The following is a 23,006-nucleotide window of genomic DNA, read 5'->3' on the forward strand; positions in this document are numbered from 1 at the left end:
GGATAATAGGGAGGCAGATATAATTGCTGTTGCAGGTGTTGAGGTGCCGGTGATGGGAGATGAGAATGAGAGAGAGATTACAATAGAGGAAGTGAAGAGAGCACTAGATGAAACAAGAGTAGGAAAAGCATCTGGTATGGATGGTGTGAGAGCTGAGATGTTGAAGGAAGGGGGTGTGACTGTACTTGAATGGTTGGTGAGATTGTTTAATGTGTTTTGTGTTGTCAATGGTACCAGTAGATTGGGTTTGTGCATGTATTGTACCACTATATAAGGGTAAGGGAGATGTGCATGAGTGTTGTAATTCAAGAGGTATTAGTTTGTTGAGTGTAGTTGGAAAAGTGTATGGTAGAGTAATGATTAATAGGATTAAGGATAAAACAGAGAATGCAATCTTAGAAGTACAGGGTGGTTTTAGAAGAGGTAGGGGTTGTATGAATCAGATTTTTGCAGTTAGGCAGATATGCGAGAAATATTTAGCAAAAGGTAAGGAGGTGTATGTTGCGTTTATGGATCTGGAGAAAGCATATGATAGAGTTGATAGGGAAGCAATGTGGAATGTGATGAGGTTATATGGAGTTGGTGGAAGGTTGTTGCAAGCAGTGAAAAGTTTCTACAAAAGGTAGTAAAGCATGTGTTAGAATAGGAAATGAAGTGAGTGATTGGTTTCCGGTGAGAGTGGGGCCGAGACAGGGATGTGTGATGTCGCCGTGGTTGTTTAACTTGTATGTTGATGGAGTGGTGAGAGAGGTGAATGCTGGAGTGCGTGGACAAGGATTAAAACGAGAATGACCATGAATGGGAGGTAAATCAGTTGTTGGTTGCAGATGGTACTGTACTGGTTGCAGACACAGAAGAGAAGCTTGACTGACTAGTGACAGAATTTGGAAGGGTGTGTGGGAGAAGGAAGTTGAGAGTTAATGTGGGTAAGAGTAAGGTTATGAGATGTACGAGAAGGGAAGGTGGTGCAAGGTTGAATGTCATGTTGAATGGAGAGTTACTTGAGGAGGTGGATCAGTTTAAGTACTTGGGGTCTGTTGTTGCAGCAAATGGTAGAGTGGAAGCAGATGTACGTCAGAGAGTGAATGAAGGTTGCAAAGTGTTGGGGGCAGTTAAGGAAGTAGTAAAAATTAGAGGGTTGGGCATGAATGTAAAGAGAGTTCTGTATGAGAAAGTGATTGTACCAACTGTGATGTATGGATCGGAGTTGTGGGGAATGAAAGTGACGGAGAGACAGAAATTGAATGTGTTTGAGATGAAGTGTCTAAGGAGTATGGCTGGTGTATCTCGAGTAGATAGGGTTAGGAACAAAGTGGTGAGAGTGAGAACGGGTGTAAGAAATTAGTTAGCGGCTAGAGTGGATATGAATGTGTTGAGGTGGTTTGGCCATGTTGAGAGAATGGAAAATGGCTGTCTGCTAAAAAAGGTGATGAATGCAAGAGTTGATGGGAGAAGTACAAGAGGAAGGCCAAGGTTTGGGTGGATAGATGGAGTGAAGAAAGCTCTGGGTGATAGGAGGATAGATGTGAGAGAGGCAAGAGAACGTGCTAAAAATAGGAATGAATGGCGAACGATTGTGACGCAGTTCCGTTAAGCCCTGCTGCTTCCTCCAGTGCCTTAGATGACCGTGGAGGTAGCAGCAGTAAGGGATTCAGCATTATGAAGCTTCATCTGTGGTGGATAACTGGGGAGGGTGGGCTGTGGCACCCTAGCAGTACCAGCTGAACTCGGTTGAGTCCCTTGTCAGGCTGGGTGGAACGTAGAGAGTAGAGGTCCCCTTTTTGTTTTGTTTCATTTGTTGATGTCGGCTACCCCCCAAAAGTGGGGGAAGTGCCTTGGTACTGTATATGTATGTATGTATTGTAGCACGAAAACTCTCAGGTTAAAAAAAAAAAAGTGTTGTGCGACTGAATAAATTTCCTTTCCATTGATATCTGGTTTTACATGTTTTGCAAAAATATCATGTGCATAAATAATAAAAGAAAGCATTACTGGACATGAAATACATCATACTGTATGTGGCTAAAGGGGATTTGAAGGCTTAAGTGTAAAACTCATTGTTAAGGGTATATCACCGAACAAATCAATTCTTTTTCAGGTGAAAGATAACTTGGAAACTGATGTAACAATGAGTGCATATGACCAAAGCATAGTAAGTCATGAAATGGCTGACAAACAAAGAGCTGGTGAGGATAAAAAGAATGGCTTGAAACATCAAGGCAGTATTCATAGGAGAACTCGCAGTGAAGCGGTAAGTGTTCCTCAATGGAATGGTCATAATAATCATCAAGAATAAAGTTTCTATTGTGAATCTCTTTACTAGGTCACAGTAATTTAATACTTACTGTTGTGTCGTGACATTACATTTTCATTAGCACATTGTTAATTTTAGTCATACAAATTTGTATATTATTTTTTCTTCAAACATGCATTTTGATATGGAATTTCATCATGCATTTATTTTGATTTCGCAAGAAATCTAAAAGGTAGAAATATTCCACTTATACAGTACCATGAATATCTCCAATTTTGTATGAGTTAGTGATAAAAGAATTTTCTGTGGCGAGGGTCAAAGTTATCACTGTCCTTTTAATATTGTACATCCAAGCTATGCAACCCTGAACCTACTGACTCTGTACTTTGACTCACAAACATTCACTTTTCCAGTGTTTCAAATAAGTATTAAGGCAATGTATTTGCATGCCTCTCAAGGCTTTCATGCATGACTTTTCCTTCACAGTCAGTTCTTTTATGATCAGTTTCCATGAAGATTGGCATATTAGTGGATTCTTCTGTTTCCATACTACAGTATTATTTCTTTAATGAAGCAACTGTAATTAATCATGATTGGTGAAAAGCTGGTGGTATGAAGTTAAATGTATAGACACTATGGAGTCTACAGTATATATTTTGACCTGGTAATGAGATATATTTTGTTTAAGGAAAGTGGATTTGTCCAAGATTGTCTATAGTTACCCATTCAATGTAATTTAGTTATTGCATCATTGGAAAGTTTTGTGTTTGTGTTGTAATTTATTGAAAGAAGTCGTGGAAGGAAGATATTTATGAGAATGATGTATTTAGTGTACTGAATTCCTAGTCAGGTCAGGATATAGATTAGCTGCTATACAGGGTAGCATTGTGTAACTTATATATACTAGATTTTTTTAATAGATTTGCCTGCTGGTACTGGAGATCTTGGTAATGATAGTATTTTATATGGAGATACACTAAAGAAATAAAATAATGCAGTCTCTGAATTGTATCGTGTTTGCTATAGTCAATGGTGATACATTTTCTAGAATGCACAGTATATTGGAAGACATTTGGTTGTGTTTACTCTTTTGTAGTCTTATTCTTTTTGCCTATGGGGTTTTTAAATGTAACATTCCCTTATATAATTTTGAGTATAATACTAACAACGGCCTTCATTCACTGGTGTACTAAAGTATGGAAGTTAAAAAAAAAATAATTACAAATTATTCTGGGCCATGAGAGAGTTTAATCCTTTTCAGCCTCGGTATTCTGCAAGTATCATTCTCATTTTGCATGGCAGCATCATTGACAATTTTAAGAGCCTTATACACTTATGCTCTTTATTTATTCATTATCAATAATATGATCATAAAGAAAATATCCCTTATAAGAATCAACAGGGTTAGCTTAAATATGAATGCATTGCTTGTTGGTATCTTTTCATCCTGGTTATTGAGGGAACCAATTATCAGTTATGAAATACAGTATTCATGTGTCAAGGGAATTGCCAGATTCAAGCTTTCGCAAATTGTTCTCCCAGATAAGCTGAAAATGTCGGTTATTGCTTGTTTACAAATAGAGACAAACTGCTGAATGAAATCAATTATAATTTTGTCATCTTGCTTATCTAAATTAGTGCCAGTTGTAACTAGCATGCACACAAAACAGATTTGGAAGTGCCAAAACTAGTTGGTGTATTAAGTAGGTGTATTTAACATAGCTTTAAGATTCCATTGCAATACAATATTTGTTGCCATTATATTATGGCAAAACAGTGACTCGTGTCAACTTGCCACTTGGGTGTAATATTGGCAGTTTAGAGTAAGTCTACAGAATTATTTATGCCTGAAATAGTTTAAAATAAATATCATATGGGTAGAAGATTCAAAACAAACTTTTTATATAGACTTCATATATCTGAGTGTCTGCATAATTTCAGTAGGCCTTGTATATATTAAGGTTCCTAGTTTCAATGGATACTTAGCTATGCAGATCGCAGAGATACCAAGTGACTCCTGCACAACCACATATATCTTCGGTATGAAAATATTGAAAAATTATTTAGGTGTGGGAAGGCTGCTTTCAGTGTCTGAGCAGTAGCATAGATATAATAATAATGAAAGTAATACTGCAGTCTAGGATTCTAAAGCAAGTTGGTGTTGATGTCAGTATTGTTAATTTAGGTGATAAATTTTTATATATATCCTATGTTCTTCCATGAAAGATAAACTTTTTGTCTGTTTTGTGTTATTTGGTTTAGAAAAATTCAATAATTATGATGGGATTGTTGTTAATGATATTCTGTTTTTGGTTGTCTCTTGTCACCCTTAAGTGTTCTGATTTTTGTCATGTAGTTTTAAATATTTTCGGTTACCTGCATTTATTTATTCATGGCCATTAGGTTAGTTTTGACTCATTCGTTGTACAATCTACAGGAAAAACTAAATTCAACTAATGTTTTCTCTTCACCATTATACATAACTTTTTCTGAATATAAATGAATCGTAAATGATGAATGATCAGATACATCGAAAAAATTTACTGTAGTATGCGTGTTTAATACAGAATAATATTATTAAAGGGAAAGAAAAGATGTTGCCTTGTTAACATTAAAGTTAAATAACAGAATGAGTTTGAAATTGTCAAAAGTGCATTCAACTTGGAAATGTAATGGTAAAGAAATGAGAAAGTCTTATGAAGGTTGCAGAATATTATATCATAGTTCATGAAATTGTTTTTTTTAGGAATCAAAAGTAGATTCCTTTTAGAAGTAAAATTTAATTGTAAAAGAGTATATGGTAATTTGCCAGAGTTTGATGAGAATTATAGCCACGTATTATACTTGTGTCCTTTGTGATTTAAGACTACAATACAGGTGCCTGTTGATGCCTTTATACTCTACCTGTGTTAGAGGGATTCATATAAAAATACTGGTAGTCAAATTATTTAACTATACATAGATTTCTGTAGCATTTGGATATTTGTCAATTGATGTTTATTTTTCTTGAAAACCTTTCTTCCAACAATTAACTTTAATGTAGCCTACTCCCTTTACTTCTTTCTTTACTAAACTTTCATTTCAAAATGCAATAGATTGTTAATAAATTTTGAAAATATTTTTAATAGAAATGTTTTTGTCTTTATTAACACTTTTAATTCAACCTTTTTTGAAACTTGAATCACAGGTAGAGAGTAGAAGCATTTTTGAAAGATTTCATAGTTTAGCATTATGAATCTTAGACGTAATGTGTAATTTGATATTTGTATGGGATAGATGATAAATCTAGTAGATAAAGACTTTGTAATGTTTTTTATTAGGGAAAGCAGTATAGCAGTAGCTTCAAAGAGGTAATTATTTAAAGAAAGGAATTTGGAGCAAGTTTAATACATTTTGTAGGAGCACTGATAATGGTTAAGTTAATTTTGATGAAGGGATAAAGTAATAATTATTTTTAAAAGTAACCAAGCACCCTTTGGTACAATGCAGTTTCTCAAAAAGAAAAAGAAAAAAGTTAAACATGAATTGTACCAAGGATCCAAATAAACCTGCTAAAGCTTCTGCTATATTTGCACTGCTTCCAGGTGAAAACATATGTCAGTATATTTTATAGAGTCTGTGATATACTTAGAACTTTTTTATATGTATGAATTTTTCTTGTTATTTCTATACGTACATCTATTTACTGACTGATATCGATTCATTTCAAGAGAATGATGTTCTAGGAAAGATGTGGCGCATAATTTTTACACAATAGTGCATCTTGCTTGAGACTAGAGTTATTTACAGACATTAGGTAGTTAGGTAAAGCTTGTGTGGTGTTCCTGAATTTGTGCTCAAAGCATCTAGATTCATTTTGATGTGAATATTCAAGGTAATGAGTAAACAAGTAGCAGCTTATGTAACCGTGTTCAGTGTGCGTGTGTGTACTGCACTTTGTCCTACATTTCTTTTTTTGTATTTCATGCAAGTATTCCTCCAGCCTCCTTAAGGTCCGTGATCTATCGAATTTCCTCTTGCAAAATATGTTTTACTTCTACTTCAAAATACCTTATATATATGCATGTTGTGTCGGCACTTTCAACAATTTGTACTTAAAAATATCGTCTGGAGGAAGGAATACTTTATAGTAGGACATGTGCTTTATGTTTGTTACAGTTGAAAGTTTTATGGAACTCTTGTCATATGATTAACTTTCACTGGAAGAAAATTTGTTTTATTGCCTTTTAAAAGATTATCATAACTCAGGATTGACATTGTAACATTTTATAGCCATCATTAACTGTATATGAATTATTTTAATGATGTCTGTAGGTTCTTAGGTGCTTTTTATGCAGGTTATTTAGGTTTTGGATTATTTTTACAGGTTATTTTGAATGATCCCTTTGATTTGACATTCTACCATACTGTCATTTCCCTTTTGTGAAGACCTGGTAAATTATATTTCCCTGAACAAAATTGTAAAATAGTAATTTTATATATATGAGAAGAATTCAATGAGGTAAGTTTCTTGCAAACTACCATAGCTATTGCCTTCATTTGTTTTACCCTTTCAAGTATATGGATAAAAACTGTAGAACTTCTTTGATATTCAACATGGCCTTTATATTGTGGTTATAATCAAAAGGCATTGAAGCATGTTTGTGCAGTTATTCATTAATTATTATTGTAGGTCTTGACAATTTCTTAATACTGCCAAAGGCCTAACCTGAAAAGGTTAGCTTATATAAATCAATGGTTGAAAATTTTATCAAAATCAAGTTGCAAGTGCAAATAATTGAAATAGAAAGAGGATTTCTTTTTAGCTTTGAATGAAATATTACTGAGGATGTCTGCTTACAACACATTTATATAATTGCCAATCCTGTAATGGGAACAAATATGCTGCCAAGATATTTTGCAACATGGTAGAGCAATAAACAAAGTTTTATCAGAAACATCTGTACATTGGCTTACTAAATTTTGTAGGTTTGGTAAACAGATTGTAATGGTAATGTGAAGCTGACATTGAAATATTTCTGAGTTTTCAAAAGAAAAGTTTCTGCCACTAGGAGTAAAAGTCCAGTTTTTATGTAAGGTTTCTCATTACAATGTACTTTAGTACTGAAATTTAGTGTTATTTGAGCTTACTTATTCCGAATAAATTGTATTTACATCTTGAATTTTAATGTTTAAATATTTTGTTAAACTCTTTGAGTAGCTACATGTCTTCATTTTTTTTATCTGTGTAGGAAGAGTAAGTATAGTACAGTACTGTAATTAGTCTAAGATCTGGAAAACCCTGGACTTTTCCTGATCCTGAAAAAAAAAAATGAGTAAAATTACTATACAGTAGTACTTTAGTAGGAAAATCTGTTGTTTTTCAACATTACTACTATTAATTTTGTGTACACCATTCACTAATACTGTTACCATACAATACATTCTTATAAGATAACTTAAAGTAATTTTACAGATGATTTTTGGTAGTTTGTGGCAGCTCATAATAAGGTTCTTTCTATTCATTGTAATGCACTTTTACCACTGCCCTTCAATGAAAAGCAAGTGCGAGTAGTTACGTAAGCCTTTGACTCAAGATTTGCACTGTAGCGCTACTTGATTCCTCTTTATTGTAATTAATGAAATTACTTTTTGAGAAGTTGATCAGGTTAGGTCTGGCAAGTCACAAAGACTAGTGTTGATGATTGATTTGACCTGCAGTTATTTAGCAATACTTTTGATAAAGGCCAAGATCATTGGCTTTGGTTGACCAGCCACTTGTATCTAGCAGTCCCCTTTGAAGAAATTAATTTTACATTTTTCGTTAAAATGTTCACAACTTTTCTGCCTCCACAGTTCAAGCATTTTAAATACGGTATATCATTTTCTATTTCATATGGTTGATGAGGTGTCTATAAAAATAACACTGAAAGTTTCTAAACTCCTTCGGAAACACTGCTCTCCCAGTGTATCTAACTTTATTTCTAAAACTGAACTATTCTTCATTATGTGCCTTAAATCAGCGTGAAGCACAATTTTAAGCTATAAATGTGCAGGTGTGAGGTAAAGCTGTAATTCAAATCAATGGCTTCTCTTGGCTTTGGTCTCTTCTAATTCACACATTAATTCTTTCATGTTCACAAGAAGTCCAGTAGAATGAATTCTTAAGATCACCTACCTCAGAGCTCATGTACAGTGCCTTTATTACAGTTTTTAATACATCTTAAAAATTTTTGTGATATCAGCTTAGTGTAGAAAAATAGAAAGGTAGTAATTTTGCTTGAAAACATATTGTTTAGGGTAGGGTTCCTAGATCATGCAAACACTTCATATCTCATGATGAGAGCATTTTATCACCATCCTGCTTAAGGAAATCTAGGCTCATCTGTAAAACCGTTGAGTAAGTAGCGTGCGTACTAAGATCTCTCGACTGTTCAGTAGCTTTTGGTTTATTGTGCACAGTTGCTCAAGTTAAAATGCCAAACTTCATTTCTTAGCTTGAATAACAACTATCAACACGCCTAATTTCACCATTAAATTATATAAGTTGTGTCATATTACCACATGTATTGGTTTGAATATAAATACTGTATTCTAGCACAGATGCATGGGAAGTTTAGGAATCTATCTTTTAAGACACCTTTAATGCCTCTGTTCCTTTATTGGATTGTGACCCTGAAAAAGATATACAGTTTTGGACAAATATATTTTGGAAAATCTTGTTTAATATGTACAGCAATACAAAGGACCATGGCTAGCTTTTACTATATATTGAGCTTCAAATCTAAAATTCACCTCCATGCCTTACACAATAAACTTTCCTGCAGGCGCCTCCATAGCCAAGACATGGAAAATATATTTAGTATCTTATCCAGTAAAAATTACATTGATTATACTCAGTTTCAAAAGAATTCTGCTCATATGTATGATTACTATCATCTTCCCATGACTGTTAAGTTAGCTGCTACCAACAGTAGCGGTAAACTGTCCAGATTAAGGAATCATATTCAGGCATAATATATTTACCCCCTGTTATGTACAGGCTTCAAGACAGTGTTTATGTATGGAAATTTGTGTAATTTATTTTTGTAGACCAATATATTTTTCCAAGTATTTATGAGAGTTTAGCCTCTATATGTTATTTTGTTCTTTATGAAAATTTGCTTTTCTAAAAATACTTTAGATTTTCATCCAGGCCTTTCTTGGAATGTAATCAAAGGATACTGTTTTCAAGCCTTGATTCTTTACTTTCATTTATATTTCATTTATGAAGTTGTTTCTCCCGATACATTATTTTGAGATTTTATAACTGTTTTATAACTTTTCAATCCAGGGAGTTCAACTTTATTGGGTTTATTGATTTTGTGCATTTAAATTCATTCATTTTGTATATTGTTGATTTAGTAGCCGTAATGTGTTGAATATTCATTTACATTTATCATTTGTATCATCACAATTCTACAGTATATGTATGCTCCTATTCATGTCCCAAATGTTCTTAAGATCATCGGTCTCTTATATTCACACAAGAAGTAAAGGTTCTTATTGTGCATACATCCTCTGGAGGTTCTCATGTATTTGCCAAAGAAAATCACTTTGTGATTCTAAAGTGCCGATAATAGCTCTGCTTTTGTTTCCAAGGGAATTTAATAGGGATTACTTTCAGTTCTTATTACTGTACTTAATAAATTTCTTTTCTTTTTCTACATCAAAAATCATTTATCTCATCCCTTTTTCACTCCATTGCTTTTTGATAGTGGTGAAAGGTGAATTAAACATTAATCAGATAAATGTTCAGTCACTTTTCTGTTGTTCGGCCAGGGTCATATGCAATATGTCATTTATCTAGTGAGGGTGTAGCCATTTTGGAGTGTGGCTTACGATTTCAGTTTGGCAGAGTAAATTTTTTTGTTTTCAGAAAAGTAATATTATGATGAGGAAAGTTCTTTTATTATTGTACAACAATAAGTATGTAAAAAGTCATTACCTAATTGGCCCTTGGGAACAAATTCTGAGAACTTGTGCTGAAGACCCCAGTAGCAAAGGCAAGGGCCATCTGCTGTTAATAATATTTACTAAATGAAACTTGGCATAGTCTAGACTTCAAGGATCAGTAAGGCATAGTCTAGACTTCAAGGATCAGTAAGGCATAGTCTAGACTTCAAGGATCAGTAAGGAACACCTTTAATGCTGTGGAACACTGAGGACCTCCCCCAGATCCATACAATTATCAATGGCTCTTGTCTCTTCGGTAGATCCCATAAGTATATGGGACCTTCTCATTTGGGGCTGAACTTGCTATGCCAAAAATAAATTTTGCCTGTAAATCCATGCCATTATATATAAATACACACATGTATATTTAACACTCAAGGACTGGGCCAAGATTCAGTATCTAGTCCGGATGCACTAGCTTCTCTGCCCGAAAACTTTGAGTCTGTCTGCCCAAATCCTGGGGACCCCGGTCGTGTACGCCTCTGTAGATCATCCCATCCAGTTGGCAGTTTTTTCTTCATAATTCTGTCCACATAGGTATTGACATTTCCACACAAAAATTTAGAGAGGTATTCTTCATTATTTTTATATCAGTCATCGAAGAGAGGTTGAGAATTAGATGGTACTTCCTCTCTTTCTGTTTCAGATATTGTTTCAACTCTTGGGGAAAAGACACTCTCCATCTCTCTCTTTAACTTTGGGTAACTTTCAGTTATTTACCAATCTTTATTACCAGGAATTCCATCTTCTCCAGTTTTATTCATTTACGTTGAAAAGGCCTCCCATGCAAAAGGTTTCCCTCAACTTATTCCATGAAGGGGTATTATGAACTGTTGATGAATAGCTGGCTGTGCAAATGAAACTGGTTTTGGCCGAGAGTGGCCCCATACTCGAGAAGGAAGCTTATGACAGAGAAGTCTTTGTTGAGTCCTGCACAGACAACCCACTAAACAAGCATTTAAATAGTATTTTCAAGTTTGTCATAAGATGGAGGGTTAAGGAATTGGCAAGAGGTGACCATTATCAGCTCTAGAGACTTGAAATGGCTCCTTGCAGTCTCATCATGTTACATTAATAAACAGAAGCTTAGTGTGATATGCATCACTTACTTATGACTCAGTGCTTTCATAATAATAAATGAGATTAGATACCTTAGAGTATTTTCCCTGCAATTCCTTACTGCCCGAGTACTAAAAGGCGATATTAGGTGCTATTAGCCAGAATTGAAAGTGGATCATTTGCCATATGGCATTACTTTTGCTTGGCAATTCTCTCGTTCCTTAATTAGGACATTCATTCCCTAATTAGAGTGAACATCCATCTTCTGGTAGATATATTTTAGAAGCAAGAAATGACAATGAGGGGGAAATATTTTTCATTTGACACTATGGTCATAATAGCTACCAAAGTTCTGTTTCCCATTGAAAGTCAATACTAGATGTCAATAGCAACAGCTTTCAATAGTTCTTACTCTTCTACATCTACCAATGTCAAAAGGTATGTAAAAATAGATATTTTTTAGCTTGAAGGGAGATGTGTACAATAACATTTATGCCCAATGGTAGAGCTAAGGAAGAAGGGAGAACAATACTCTAATTTAACAGTTTTGTCAAATGTTACTGGTTTCCTGTAGTTCTGATCAGTATAACAGGAAACAGAAATACTGTATGGCCTAGTTTTGTACATCATCACAGTTGGTCATCTCCCCTTTGAAGATATCAACCCCTTTTTTTTTCCATCATAATTGAAAAACCTTTGGATGTACATCAACTGCACTATATGACTACTGACATTGTGGTTTGATGACCCTATGACATGTTGAAAAAGTAGCCTAGAGACAGGATTTTCTGCATCAGGCAATATATAGTCGTCGTCGGCGCCCACTCGTGTCCGAGTATTGGGTTCTGTCGTTAGCCATCAGCCTCCTATCTATGGGGTGGGTGCTTATACAAACGACAGAATGCCAGTAGCTGGGAATATTGTTTTGGGTGGTCGTGGCTTCGCAACGGCCACGCACACACACTTGGCCCACACCGTTTTCACCGCGGCTCAAAACATATGAGACAGGCGGCTTCTCCGATGTTGGTTGCATCGGGCTGCCGGGTTCTTGTTATGTCAAGGCCCGCCTTGTTGCCTGCCCGACAGGCATTGTCCTCTTCCGCCGGCGCTGGGAAGCTCCGCCGTTGGGGGTCTTGTTTGGTTTGATTTTGGAGTTTTCCTTCTCCTAGCCGTTGCCTATCTTAAATAAAGGAGAAGGCCTATAGGGGGTCCAGTCTTGGTCTGGTCTCTCAGAACTGGCCTTAGCGGTATGTTTGAGCCTGCCAGGGTGGATAAACTACCCCACCGCCATTGCCCAGCCCATCATTGAGACACTCGAGCCCCTCTACTGCAGCAAAGTGCTGGACCATCAGAGGGGTAATTTAGTAGCTGGCACAAAATACTCCTCAGGAAATAATTCATCAGGATTTCATTTTCCTAATATCAATGAACATGAGTGATAAAATTGTATTTCCCTTGACATTGACAAAAATACTTTTATGATGCTAAAATATTTGGTTTTGAACACCGATTTTAATTTGGAAATTACTCCAAGAGTTTAAGAATATTTGACATTAGTCTAGATGTATGCCCTAAGATTGCTGTAGACTACAGAGGGTTATTTACTGGTTGACGGCAACAACAAATACGATACTGATACTGCAACCGGTATTCTTTTGTCAAATTTAGCCTGCATTTCAGACTCATTATCTGGTGTTAGCCAATAAGCAAGGAGATGATTATGTTCACATATGTGGTTCTTGAGAATGGTGTCCATCTTCTCCCAGATAACAAGAAAGTTTGAGGTATATACAAAATCCTACAGGAAAAGTGGTCATCATCTTTGCTACAGGGGATCTGGTAAATCCTCTGGCAAAGGTGTGCCAGTCTCAGATCAGGACCCTTAGGTCACCAGGAAGATGATCATCCAGAAAGGACAGGCCTGTTTGTAGTTTCTAGTAAAAACTACTAGTCATTTACCAACAGAGGGATAAGTAAATGCTTGATGCCTCCATATTGCACCTCTTCGTAGCAGAACTTAAGTCTAATCTTGGCTAAGTGTCCCGGGAACTTATGGCAATATATTGGCAGAAGAAAACAGTGAAGTGTGTTAGTCACCAGAAGGTGCAACTAGTTGGAAAGGCAGAATTCTACAAGTTCTAGGGAAAGCAGCCCGGTGTAGAAAGGAAATTAAGTAAAGAATACTATAGCATTTCTCCCAATACTGGGAGGTAGCAGACATCGAAAAAAAGAAGCATGGGCTATTTTTTCCTCTTAGTTGCTCCTTGCCTGACAAGGAACTTTGCTGAGTTTGGTTGGTACTTCAACTTACTCAGAATTTGTACCAAGTTTGAACTTCTGAACCACCACCAAACTATTTAACAAGGATGATTATTTTACACGAGGCAACTGGAGTATATCTAGTATAAGTATGGACCCTTTCAATGACAAGCGAGACATGAACTTACTGAACATTGTCATATAATATCTAGAACTAGGAGCAAAAAATAGAATAAGTTTGGCCAGACAACTATGATGAGAAAGTCAGCTGCTGAAAAGCAGACCTGAGAAAAATATTCAAGAACTAAAACATTGTCTTAGAATAAACCACACCATGATTTGTACCATGCACTACCGTACTGTTTTAATTAAATCTCTGTATAATTTAGATGAGAGAGTCAGCTGCTGAAAATCAGACAGGAGAAAAATATTCAAGAATTAAAACATTGCCTCAGGATAAACAATGTAGCAAAAGTTTTGGAAAAACTTCCTAGTTATGCAAAATTTTTGTGCAGTTGAAGGAGATAGACTGGATGTTTCTCAAAAGGGAATCTACACCCAAGTGAAACTCTATAGTTAAAAAAATAATGTTGTTGAAAAGATTTGGCTGGGAAAGATCTAAAGTCCTACACATTAACAATCTTACTTTTTCATACCTCATGATTTGTACAATGAACTACTATCTTCATCAGATCTGTCAAGAGATTCTACAATCCAAGTTTTAATAACTTAATTTTTACACAGGTAATTAAGAATTTGACTTGTTCATGCAGGTTTTTTTTTACCTCTGGGAAAAAGAGGTTACAGATTTCATTCTCACTCAGATTATTAATGGCACTGGCATAGGATTTAGACCTCATAAATTCATGACTTACATCTCATGTTAATGGTAAGTGTTTACTTACCAAATTCCGAGACTTGTGTAAACAAGCACCTTATTTTACATTATATAGGTTTTGGACCCTACCCTCCTCAATCCTACAAACTACTAGAGACATTGTTACTGATTCTTCTTAAGAGAATTTGTCTTCAAAGCCTTCCATCTATACAGTGCTTTTGGCATATACTGTATATGATTAATTGGGTTAACTATTTCCCATACAAACCCAATAACCATAAACAATAAGTGCCCTCCACCAGCCCCTCAAACCTCACGGCCTCAACCTTAGTTTCTATGAAAAAAAAATGGTGATCCTAGGAACATTTGGAATAAAAATATGGAGATTTTAGAGGAAAATTATATGTGCTTGATAAGTTTATGTGCAAATGAAATAAACTTAGTTTGTTATAAAAACCGTTTTCTAATTAATTTTTTGTCAGGATATTTCCTTCTTCCAAGCCCTTCCTTTTTTTTTAAATGAAGATATAGCCAGTATAAAGTCTTTTAGGTTTCCATTAAAACTTGAATGAATATATATATTGCAAAGTCTTTCTTAGTTTTTATTCTACTATATTGCATGTTGATGGCATCAGTATTATTTAGCTGAAGCCTTGCCTGAAAATTTTCTCAAAATCTCTTAATGTTGTCATTTCTTCTCTTCTAGCATTAATCCCAATATCTGTTCATTTCTGAAATCAGATATGAACATCTTGGAAGTTAAATATATTCATTTATGATTCTCGGTGTGGAGTTCAGTTGCTCACTTAGATTTTTAGCAATATCATTTATTTCCTTTGAAAGTTTATTCTTTAATGCTATACCACAATAATAAATGGGATCAAGTCCAAACACACAAACCTCACTTCTGAAGAAATGTATATTTCATCTCTTATAACTGCTAGTCTTAAATTATTATTTTGTTTGTATTCAAGAAACTGTAGCAGTTTTCTTAAGTTTTCACTAGATGGCAAAATGTGAATTTAAAATATATATAGGTTTTCATTTTTGGGGAACTGGTAAATACAATATGGAAATAAGTGCCAATTCTTGGGAAAACTGCTGAGAGATGTAATGAATTATAATTACTATGAAATAGTTTTATTCTAAGCTACCTTTTTTCTTTATACTGTACTGTACAACAACACATGAGTAATGAAACAGAACAGGCTGTTTTGATTTGCCAGTTCAATAATGCCCTTTCTTTATGGGTGTAGTGTCATTAGTGCACCTCATATAATGTACTGCTGGCATTACTTATGGATCTTTACTTTATACCCTTCAACTGCTTTTGTTTCTTCTTTCTGTCCAATCTTTCAAATTTACCAAATAGGACAACTGCTGTTTTTTTTTTTCCCTCAGCTACACTTGTGGTCTGAATGGCCTCAGTGCTTGGCTATATGGTGCAAATGTATAAGTTTAATCTGCTATGTTATTGTTATTATATTTGGAGTTAATTGTGGTCTCCCAGAACATTTCTACTAAAGAGTAGAACTAGAAATCCAATATGACAAAAAAAAAATGCCAGAAATATTGTTTTTTGGGCTCAAGCCATGTCGTGCTGATGGAAGTTCCTTAAAGTAGCTTCCTAAGGGATATATGTACTACAGTGATATTCCCAGAGAATTTTACCTTTAGGTATCCAGAATTCTGACTCCTGGCGCGAATATCCTTAAATTTTCTCTCAAGGATATCGCATAATATCAGGGACGTATTCTTGACACGCCTAATAGCAATCTGCACCCCTAATAGCGTTTACGCTTCGAGAAGGTGTGGCAAAATAAAAGGGAGCTGTATCAAGGCTACCCCGTTCTCGTACTACTATTGAGTATGATAACAGCGCCATTCCCACGATGGCGGTCATTCCTTTTTTTGTAGCGATTTCGCTCGGTGGTATTCCCTGGTGATCTAACGTTTCGATCGTTTTACAGGATTATAATTATGCTTTCTCCATCTTCTTCTGCCTCTGGAAAGTTGAGTATCGGGTCTTTACTATGAGTATATTTTAGCTCCTGTTTCACAATGAAATTAGAGTATTTTATTGTGCCTAATGGCTAGGCTAGTTACTGGAGGCGCCATCGTTCGTTAGGCATGTGTTATTTAGATAGCAGAACGACTTCCAGTTTTAAATAGCCTTATTTAATTATTTTAATTATTTAGCTATTTAGGCAATTATTCTTGTAAAGATTTGATAATGTGCATATTTTTTTCCTTTTCTCTGTCGATCGTATAGTTAGAGTTTCGGTGATTTAGGTAACCGAGATCTCGTCTAGCCTAGGTAACCTAACCTAGACGTTTTACTATGTGTTCAGACATTCCCCGGTTACCCTCGTGTATTGTTTTCATTCAGTGGAGACTGATACCTCCTAGAATGTTATGAAACATTACACGTCTCTTCGGAGATTTAAGGGTAATCTCTTTCCCTCCGAGTGTAGCCTCAGGCTACAACCCTAATAGCCGTGCCTTGAATTTATTCAGACATGGCTAACTTAGGGTTTATCCTGCCTCTTCCCTTAACCGTTGGTTGTGGTATACTGTACCAGCAGGTTTTGGGATTTAGTCAGGATCTCAGAGTATTTAGTCATGTCGGCGACCTGCCGGCAGGGCGAATGGGTTGTAGGATACCATCATTCCCCTGCCGGCTAGGTGGCCGGCAATGGAGGTTAGCCCTCATTAGCCGCACTCGAAGTTATGGTAGGATACCATCTTCTCCTTGCGACTAAAAGACTAGTCCTGTGCCACAGTACTCTGGGCTGAAGAGTAAAATTCTTTAGCCTAGGATAACGTGGCACTGGAACTCTGTTTCTTCTTTGTTAAGAGGAGGTGGCAGTGCCGCCATCCCCTTAACTGTGTCGTCAATCTCTGGGATGGAGAACCGAGTCTGAAGAGTAATATTCTTTAGCCTAGGATAACGTGGCACTGGAACTCTGTTTCTTCTTTGTTAAGAGGAGGCGGTAGTGCTGCCATCCCCTTAACTGTGTCGTCAATCTCTGGGATGGAGAACCGAGTCTCTCCCATCACCTGGGATTCTGCCGATACTGAAACAGAGTTTCTTTTAACAGGTGGTAGGACTGACAATTTTGGCAGTTCCTTTCACACTCATTACAGGACCCTGTCCCCTACCCCTCTGTCCACTTTTGATGGCTGAGCCATTGTCTTTCTTTAGGCCGGCATCTTGCAACCTTACCATTGCCGGTAGGTTGTCGGAGCCAGCCAGACTCCCTCTCTAGCCATGACTTTGGCTGACGGAAGGGCATACTGCCGCCAACCACATCATCTGCCGGTTGCTACGGTCCCTGCCGTTAGCTGTTGACTGCCGGCAGCCAAGATGGCTGCCGACAACTGGAGACTGTCGGCAACTGCCGGCCCAACTGGCAACTGCCGGCTGAGCCGGCGGCCAAGATGGCTGCCGGTAGCTGGCGGCCATGATGACCGGATTGGGAAGTACCTTCTTTCCCCAAGGTTCTTCAGTCCTCCCTTGGACTGCTGCTACAGGTTCTGTTGCCGGGGTACTGCCGGCCAGGCCGGCAAAGATAGTGCTGACTCAGTTGGCAGCACGCCTACTGTACTGGTACTGCTGGAGGCTTGCCGGTCGGCAGTGTATCGGCGGTACCTTGCCGGCAATAGTACTGTAGCTGCATGGAAGCCTGAATGGTACATTCTCCCCTTCTTTTAGAACCTTTCTGGAGAAAGGCAGTCAAATTAGACTTTTACATCCTTAATTACTGTATACATTCACTGTAAGGAGTAGCCTTTTTTCCATGCTATCTCTCTCTCTCTATCTAGCATGCCGGGTATGCCGGCAAGACCTAGCTATGCCGGTAACATGCTGGCTGAACTACTGTATATGTCATACAGGTAGCCAGTATATCTGCAGTATAGATTATACTGCAGATAGAAAACTACTATATATTTTATACTAGTAGTTATTTCCAATATATTTTGGATATCCAACACAGGCATTTGCTGAGCCCAATCCTATATTGAATTAATGTGATTTCTTCAATATCCTGATTAGAATCAGTATTAGGATTACCCTACAATATTAAACACTTCAAGGCAAGAGTAATACACTCCTAACCCTTAAAGGGTAGAGCCTTTATCCTTGAGTCTCCCTGATCAGGAAACACTATATTTTAATATAGTAGGAAGACTACAGCAAATAGGCTGAGTGGGATATACAAATATATGTCTTTATTTTCCTAGTCCAACTGGCTTCATGCTAGATGGACTGTGCTGTCATATGCTACTAGGAAGGCAGCATAATGACTAGACTACAATACATGATGTACAGTAGCCAGTAAATTGCAATATAGACTTACTGCAATTAGAAAACTACAGTACCATTATACAGTAGTATTTTCTGACATACCTTGGGTACCCTTGTACGAGCATTCCGCTGGTACCGCTCATATATTGAATGAATAGTTTTCTTCAATATTCTGATCGAGAATCAGTCATCCTGACCCCACAGTATTAACATTATTTTGGGACAGTGATTTGATACTTCTCTACCCCTAGGGGTAAGAGCCCTTTTACTTGGAGTTACTCAATAGAGAAATCTCCATGTAGTTAATACTGAGGGGAGGTAACAGCATTTGCTCACAGGGGTACACAAGTATGTATCTCCTACTATCCCTTTATAGCTTACTATCCTAAGCTACTCTATTGTAAAGGACATTTGCATGTTGATTGTCAAGGAGATAATCCATTGTATACTCATTTGGTTTTCCTTTCTTTACAGGAGGAACACCAGATACCTTGTGCTGCAGTCCTCTACAAGGCCAAGAGTAAGTATTTTTACGGTCATAATACTTGCAGGTTTCATGCCCCCTGCAATATTATTTCCGGATCCCTACATTATTGGAACCCACAGGTTTGCAATATATGTCGGACATTAATGTCTGAAGGTTTTGAAAGTCCCAAGTCTACGGAGACTAGGGATACAACTCAATATAAATTACGCAACTGGGTGAGAGGCTTTCAAGAGATCTCTCCGGGACCTTTCCTACCTAATGATAGGATGCGTAAGCTACTATTTCCGGAAGCAAGTGAGGAAATAGTAGTGCCTCAGGAGCCAACTACATCCCCTGACGGCCAGAAAACCTTTGGGATTGAGGGCAAGAAGTGCCCCAGGGTAGAAGAGAAAAATGTTGTGTCGGAATTTCCTCCGCCTATGCCGGCTATAGAGCCATCGATGTCGACATCTTCGTCTTCTACCCCTCTATTGGTTAATGTGGTACAACTATGTATCCAGCTGAAGAATCAAATAGAGAGCTTTCGTAAACAAAACAAAAAGCAGGAAGTAAAACGCAAGATAGAGCCTCGTAAAGCTTCTATTGTCGCTTCCCAGGGGTCAGTCAAACGACCCATGAATCAAGACCTACCAACATGCTCCATAACCAATCCCTGGAGGTTTGCGGAGCAGATGCCGATTTCAAATGGCAATCTCTACATCTCAGAGAAAATAGGTGCAGTTCCTTTGGACAAAATTCAATTTTGGCAAAGCTTTGATACTCTCCCTAATTGTTGGGTTCGACTGAAGTACGAACCAAAGTCAAGAAAAGGAACGGAACCAAAGGAGGTCATGTTACTATCCTTTCAGGTAGTCTAAAAAAGGCGGGTTATTCAGAGTCGAAGGTATTCTCACTGAATAACAGACACCCTTCCTTTCTTGCTCCTACTTCACTCTCATTCCCCTTTATGGGGAAGGCATTCACTTCTGTTGCCAAAGCGGTAGAGGTGGGTAAGCCATGTCCCACACTTGATGAGTGCAAGCCTTTATCACCAGCTTTTCCCGGACAGGAAACAGATTGGAAGGAAGTCCATTTGACATTTTCAGTAGGAAAATTAGACAAGGATGTCGCAAGTCGACAATTCAAGGTATGTCTCCCTAAATTATCTGAGTTGCTCTTGTATAATGAACATGAGTCAAAGGAGAGACTTGCGACATCCCTTTCTCTACAAAACTAAATAGAGTTGTGTTCAACCTACGAAAATACCCCAGACATGCTCATGGTCATAGCCAAAATGCATATGGCTACCTTGGTGAAGGACCTTTACGCCTTTATGAAGGCTAGGAGAGCATGTAGAGAGTTTGTGTTCGCTGCTGCAACAGTGAAACGCGAAACAAGGAAGCTAATATCTTCCAACATCTGGGGTAAAGACCTCTTCCCACACGAGGTCATTAAGGAAGTAATTAAGAACGCCACCATGGAGAACATAAGTCTTCTCCAAAAATGGGGCATTCCTTCAAAGAGAAAATCTTCTGTGGTTGTGGGTCCCCAACCTAAAAAGAAGATCAAAAATGCTGGAAATATCCGGGCTGCTCAACAACATCCCACTTTTCCAGTGACCACAATGCTACAGGCAGATGGTCAAAACTCTAAGCCTACTGACTATTCGAAGCATAAAGACGCTTCGGCTAGGAGGAACATTCCCTCAGGATCGCAGGACCTTCGATCCTTCGGTCTAAAGCCTATTCAAGATGAGCCATTGATGGGAAACAGAAATGTCCCTACCATCGTTTCCTTACCTTCTCCAACAGTTCAAAACCCTCCTGGAGGAGTATACCTGAGAGCTATAGAGCATACAGGTGGTAAGAAAACTATAGCTCATCGAGTTCCAGGGAAGGCTGTTTTGAGTTCACGAGAAGGACTCAAGAAATCTCTGAGTCATTCTGAACTTGTCGCCACTCAACAAGTTCATGAAAAACAGCAAGTTCTGAATGTTAATCCTTCTGAACATATGGACCTTGTTCCAATTAGGGGTGTTCATAGTCTTGTCAGACCTGAAAGGTGTCCTTCGGAACCTTCCAGTCAACCAACCCCCTTCCTCCTATCTAGGATTCATGTTACAGAGAGTAACATTCATCCTAGTACAGATACGTGTCGGACTCACAGTCCTAAGTATCTTCATAGGATTGACGAACTTAGTCATGTCAAAGTCAAGCCTAGAAATAGTTCAGGTATTAATATACCTGATCGAGAGGCTGGGGTGGGCAGCACCCGAAGTGTATGGCCAATGTGCATTCAAAGAGACGACCCGGTTCCCGGGACATCACGGATGCAAGATAAGCTTCTAGAAGTCTCGACTTTCTCCAGCTCAGGGGTTTCGATGGTTAAAAAACCATCGAAGCCCTCAGTCACATCAACTCTCCTTTCCCTTGGGAAATAAAAGGAGTTCCCAAGGAGCTCGTGAGGTCTGTCAAGAGACTCGGGTAATCAGTCAGATTTCCATAATGCCAACAGGGAAAAGCGCTAAACTTTCCCCAGTTCGCAATAGTGACAGACCTGGTGCTAAGGGCACACCCTTTAAGAGCCTGGAGAAAACACGCATCAAACGTTTGAAGAGATAAAAAAAGACTGAGATCGGTCCCTCTTTAATCGCTTCTCTAACAAAAATTAAAACACGAAAGTCCCAAGACTTTGCTGGTTCTTTCATGAGTGGGGAAGCCCCCTCCACACAGATCAGACTCCCTACGACTGATCTGGGACACCGAAGCGATAAGAAGACGTCACAATCGAACGTCTCATACAGTCTTGGTGAAGTTACCCATCCCTCTCTTAAAGGGATGGCACCTACCAGCAGTTCATTTACAACTGATCCACAATGTGACGGTGGATACTGTACTCTATTTCGATCCAAGCCAATAGAGTTGGAATGGTCCATGGACGCAGACATATTCCCTCCCAGATGGGAACAAGTCCCGGAACTGCAATTCGACCTCTTCATCACGAGCGTCTTCAAGAAACTACCTCGCTATATAGCCCCTTACGAGGATCCTCTAGTGGGGCTGATAGACTAGATGAGGCTGGTCCCAGCTCTGATCCTAGGTATATTTCCAAAGGTTCAGAAATTAACTGCCTTCATTTTATCACAGACAACCCAAACCCTTCATTTCATGATTTTCTCGCTCTAGCGGTTAGAAAAAGGTTTGGGATCTCATTAGACAATATAGAATTCTTAGAAGAATACACGGCCAAGTCAACTAGAAGACAATATGAGTCTTCCTGGAAAAAGTGGGTTGCGTTTGTCAAAGCAAAAGGACCGAAAGAAATTTCAATGGACTTCTGTCTGTCTTTCTTTGTCCACCTTCATAGCCAAGGTCTGGTGGCCAATACGATAAATACGTGCAAGTTAGCCTTGACTAGGCCTCTCCTATATGCCTTTCAAGTGGACCTGGCGAATGAAATCTTTAATAAGATTCCGAAGGCATGTGCTAGGCTTAGGCCCGCAGTACCACCAAAGCCCATCTCTTGGTCTTTGGACAAGGTCTTACATTATGCCTCATCTGTGAACAATGAAGATTGTTCTCTTAAGGATCTAACCCAAAAGGTTATTTTTCTGTTTGCTATAGCCTCGGGGGTAGAGTTAGTGAGATAGGGCCACATTCAGTTCACGGAAGTGTGAGAACTGAATCTCTTTCCTGATCCATCCTTTCTCACTAAAAACGAGCTACCCACTAAGAGGTGGGGTCCCTGGAGAATCTGCCCTCTGAAGGAAGATGTCTCTCTCTGTCCTGTAGAGTGTCTAAAGGTCTATCTTCGTAGAACCTCAGATTTCAGGGGAGGACAGCTCTTT

At 37.9% G+C, this 23,006-nt stretch overlaps 1 protein-coding gene and 1 long non-coding RNA gene across 2 annotated transcripts in view; one reads left to right on the top strand and one right to left on the bottom strand.

The window, feature by feature from the left end:
- The window catches only part of LOC137644126 (transmembrane protein 164), a 105,099-nt gene extending 90,124 nt beyond the window's left edge, over positions 1-14,975 (top strand). The window contains exon 8 of the mRNA XM_068377098.1: positions 2,099-14,975. Within this exon, the coding sequence (XP_068233199.1) occupies positions 2,099-2,296 (198 nt within the window). The 3' untranslated portion in view covers positions 2,297-14,975. The remainder of the gene's footprint in view (positions 1-2,098) is intronic.
- LOC137644127 (uncharacterized) overlaps positions 1-23,006 on the bottom strand; it is a 120,092-nt gene that overhangs the window by 45,435 nt on the left and 51,651 nt on the right. The gene's annotated exons all lie outside the window — the stretch shown is intronic.

The sequence above is a fragment of the Palaemon carinicauda genome, chromosome 7, assembly GCF_036898095.1.
Source record: "Palaemon carinicauda isolate YSFRI2023 chromosome 7, ASM3689809v2, whole genome shotgun sequence".
Classification (NCBI taxonomy): Eukaryota; Metazoa; Arthropoda; class Malacostraca; order Decapoda; family Palaemonidae; genus Palaemon; species Palaemon carinicauda.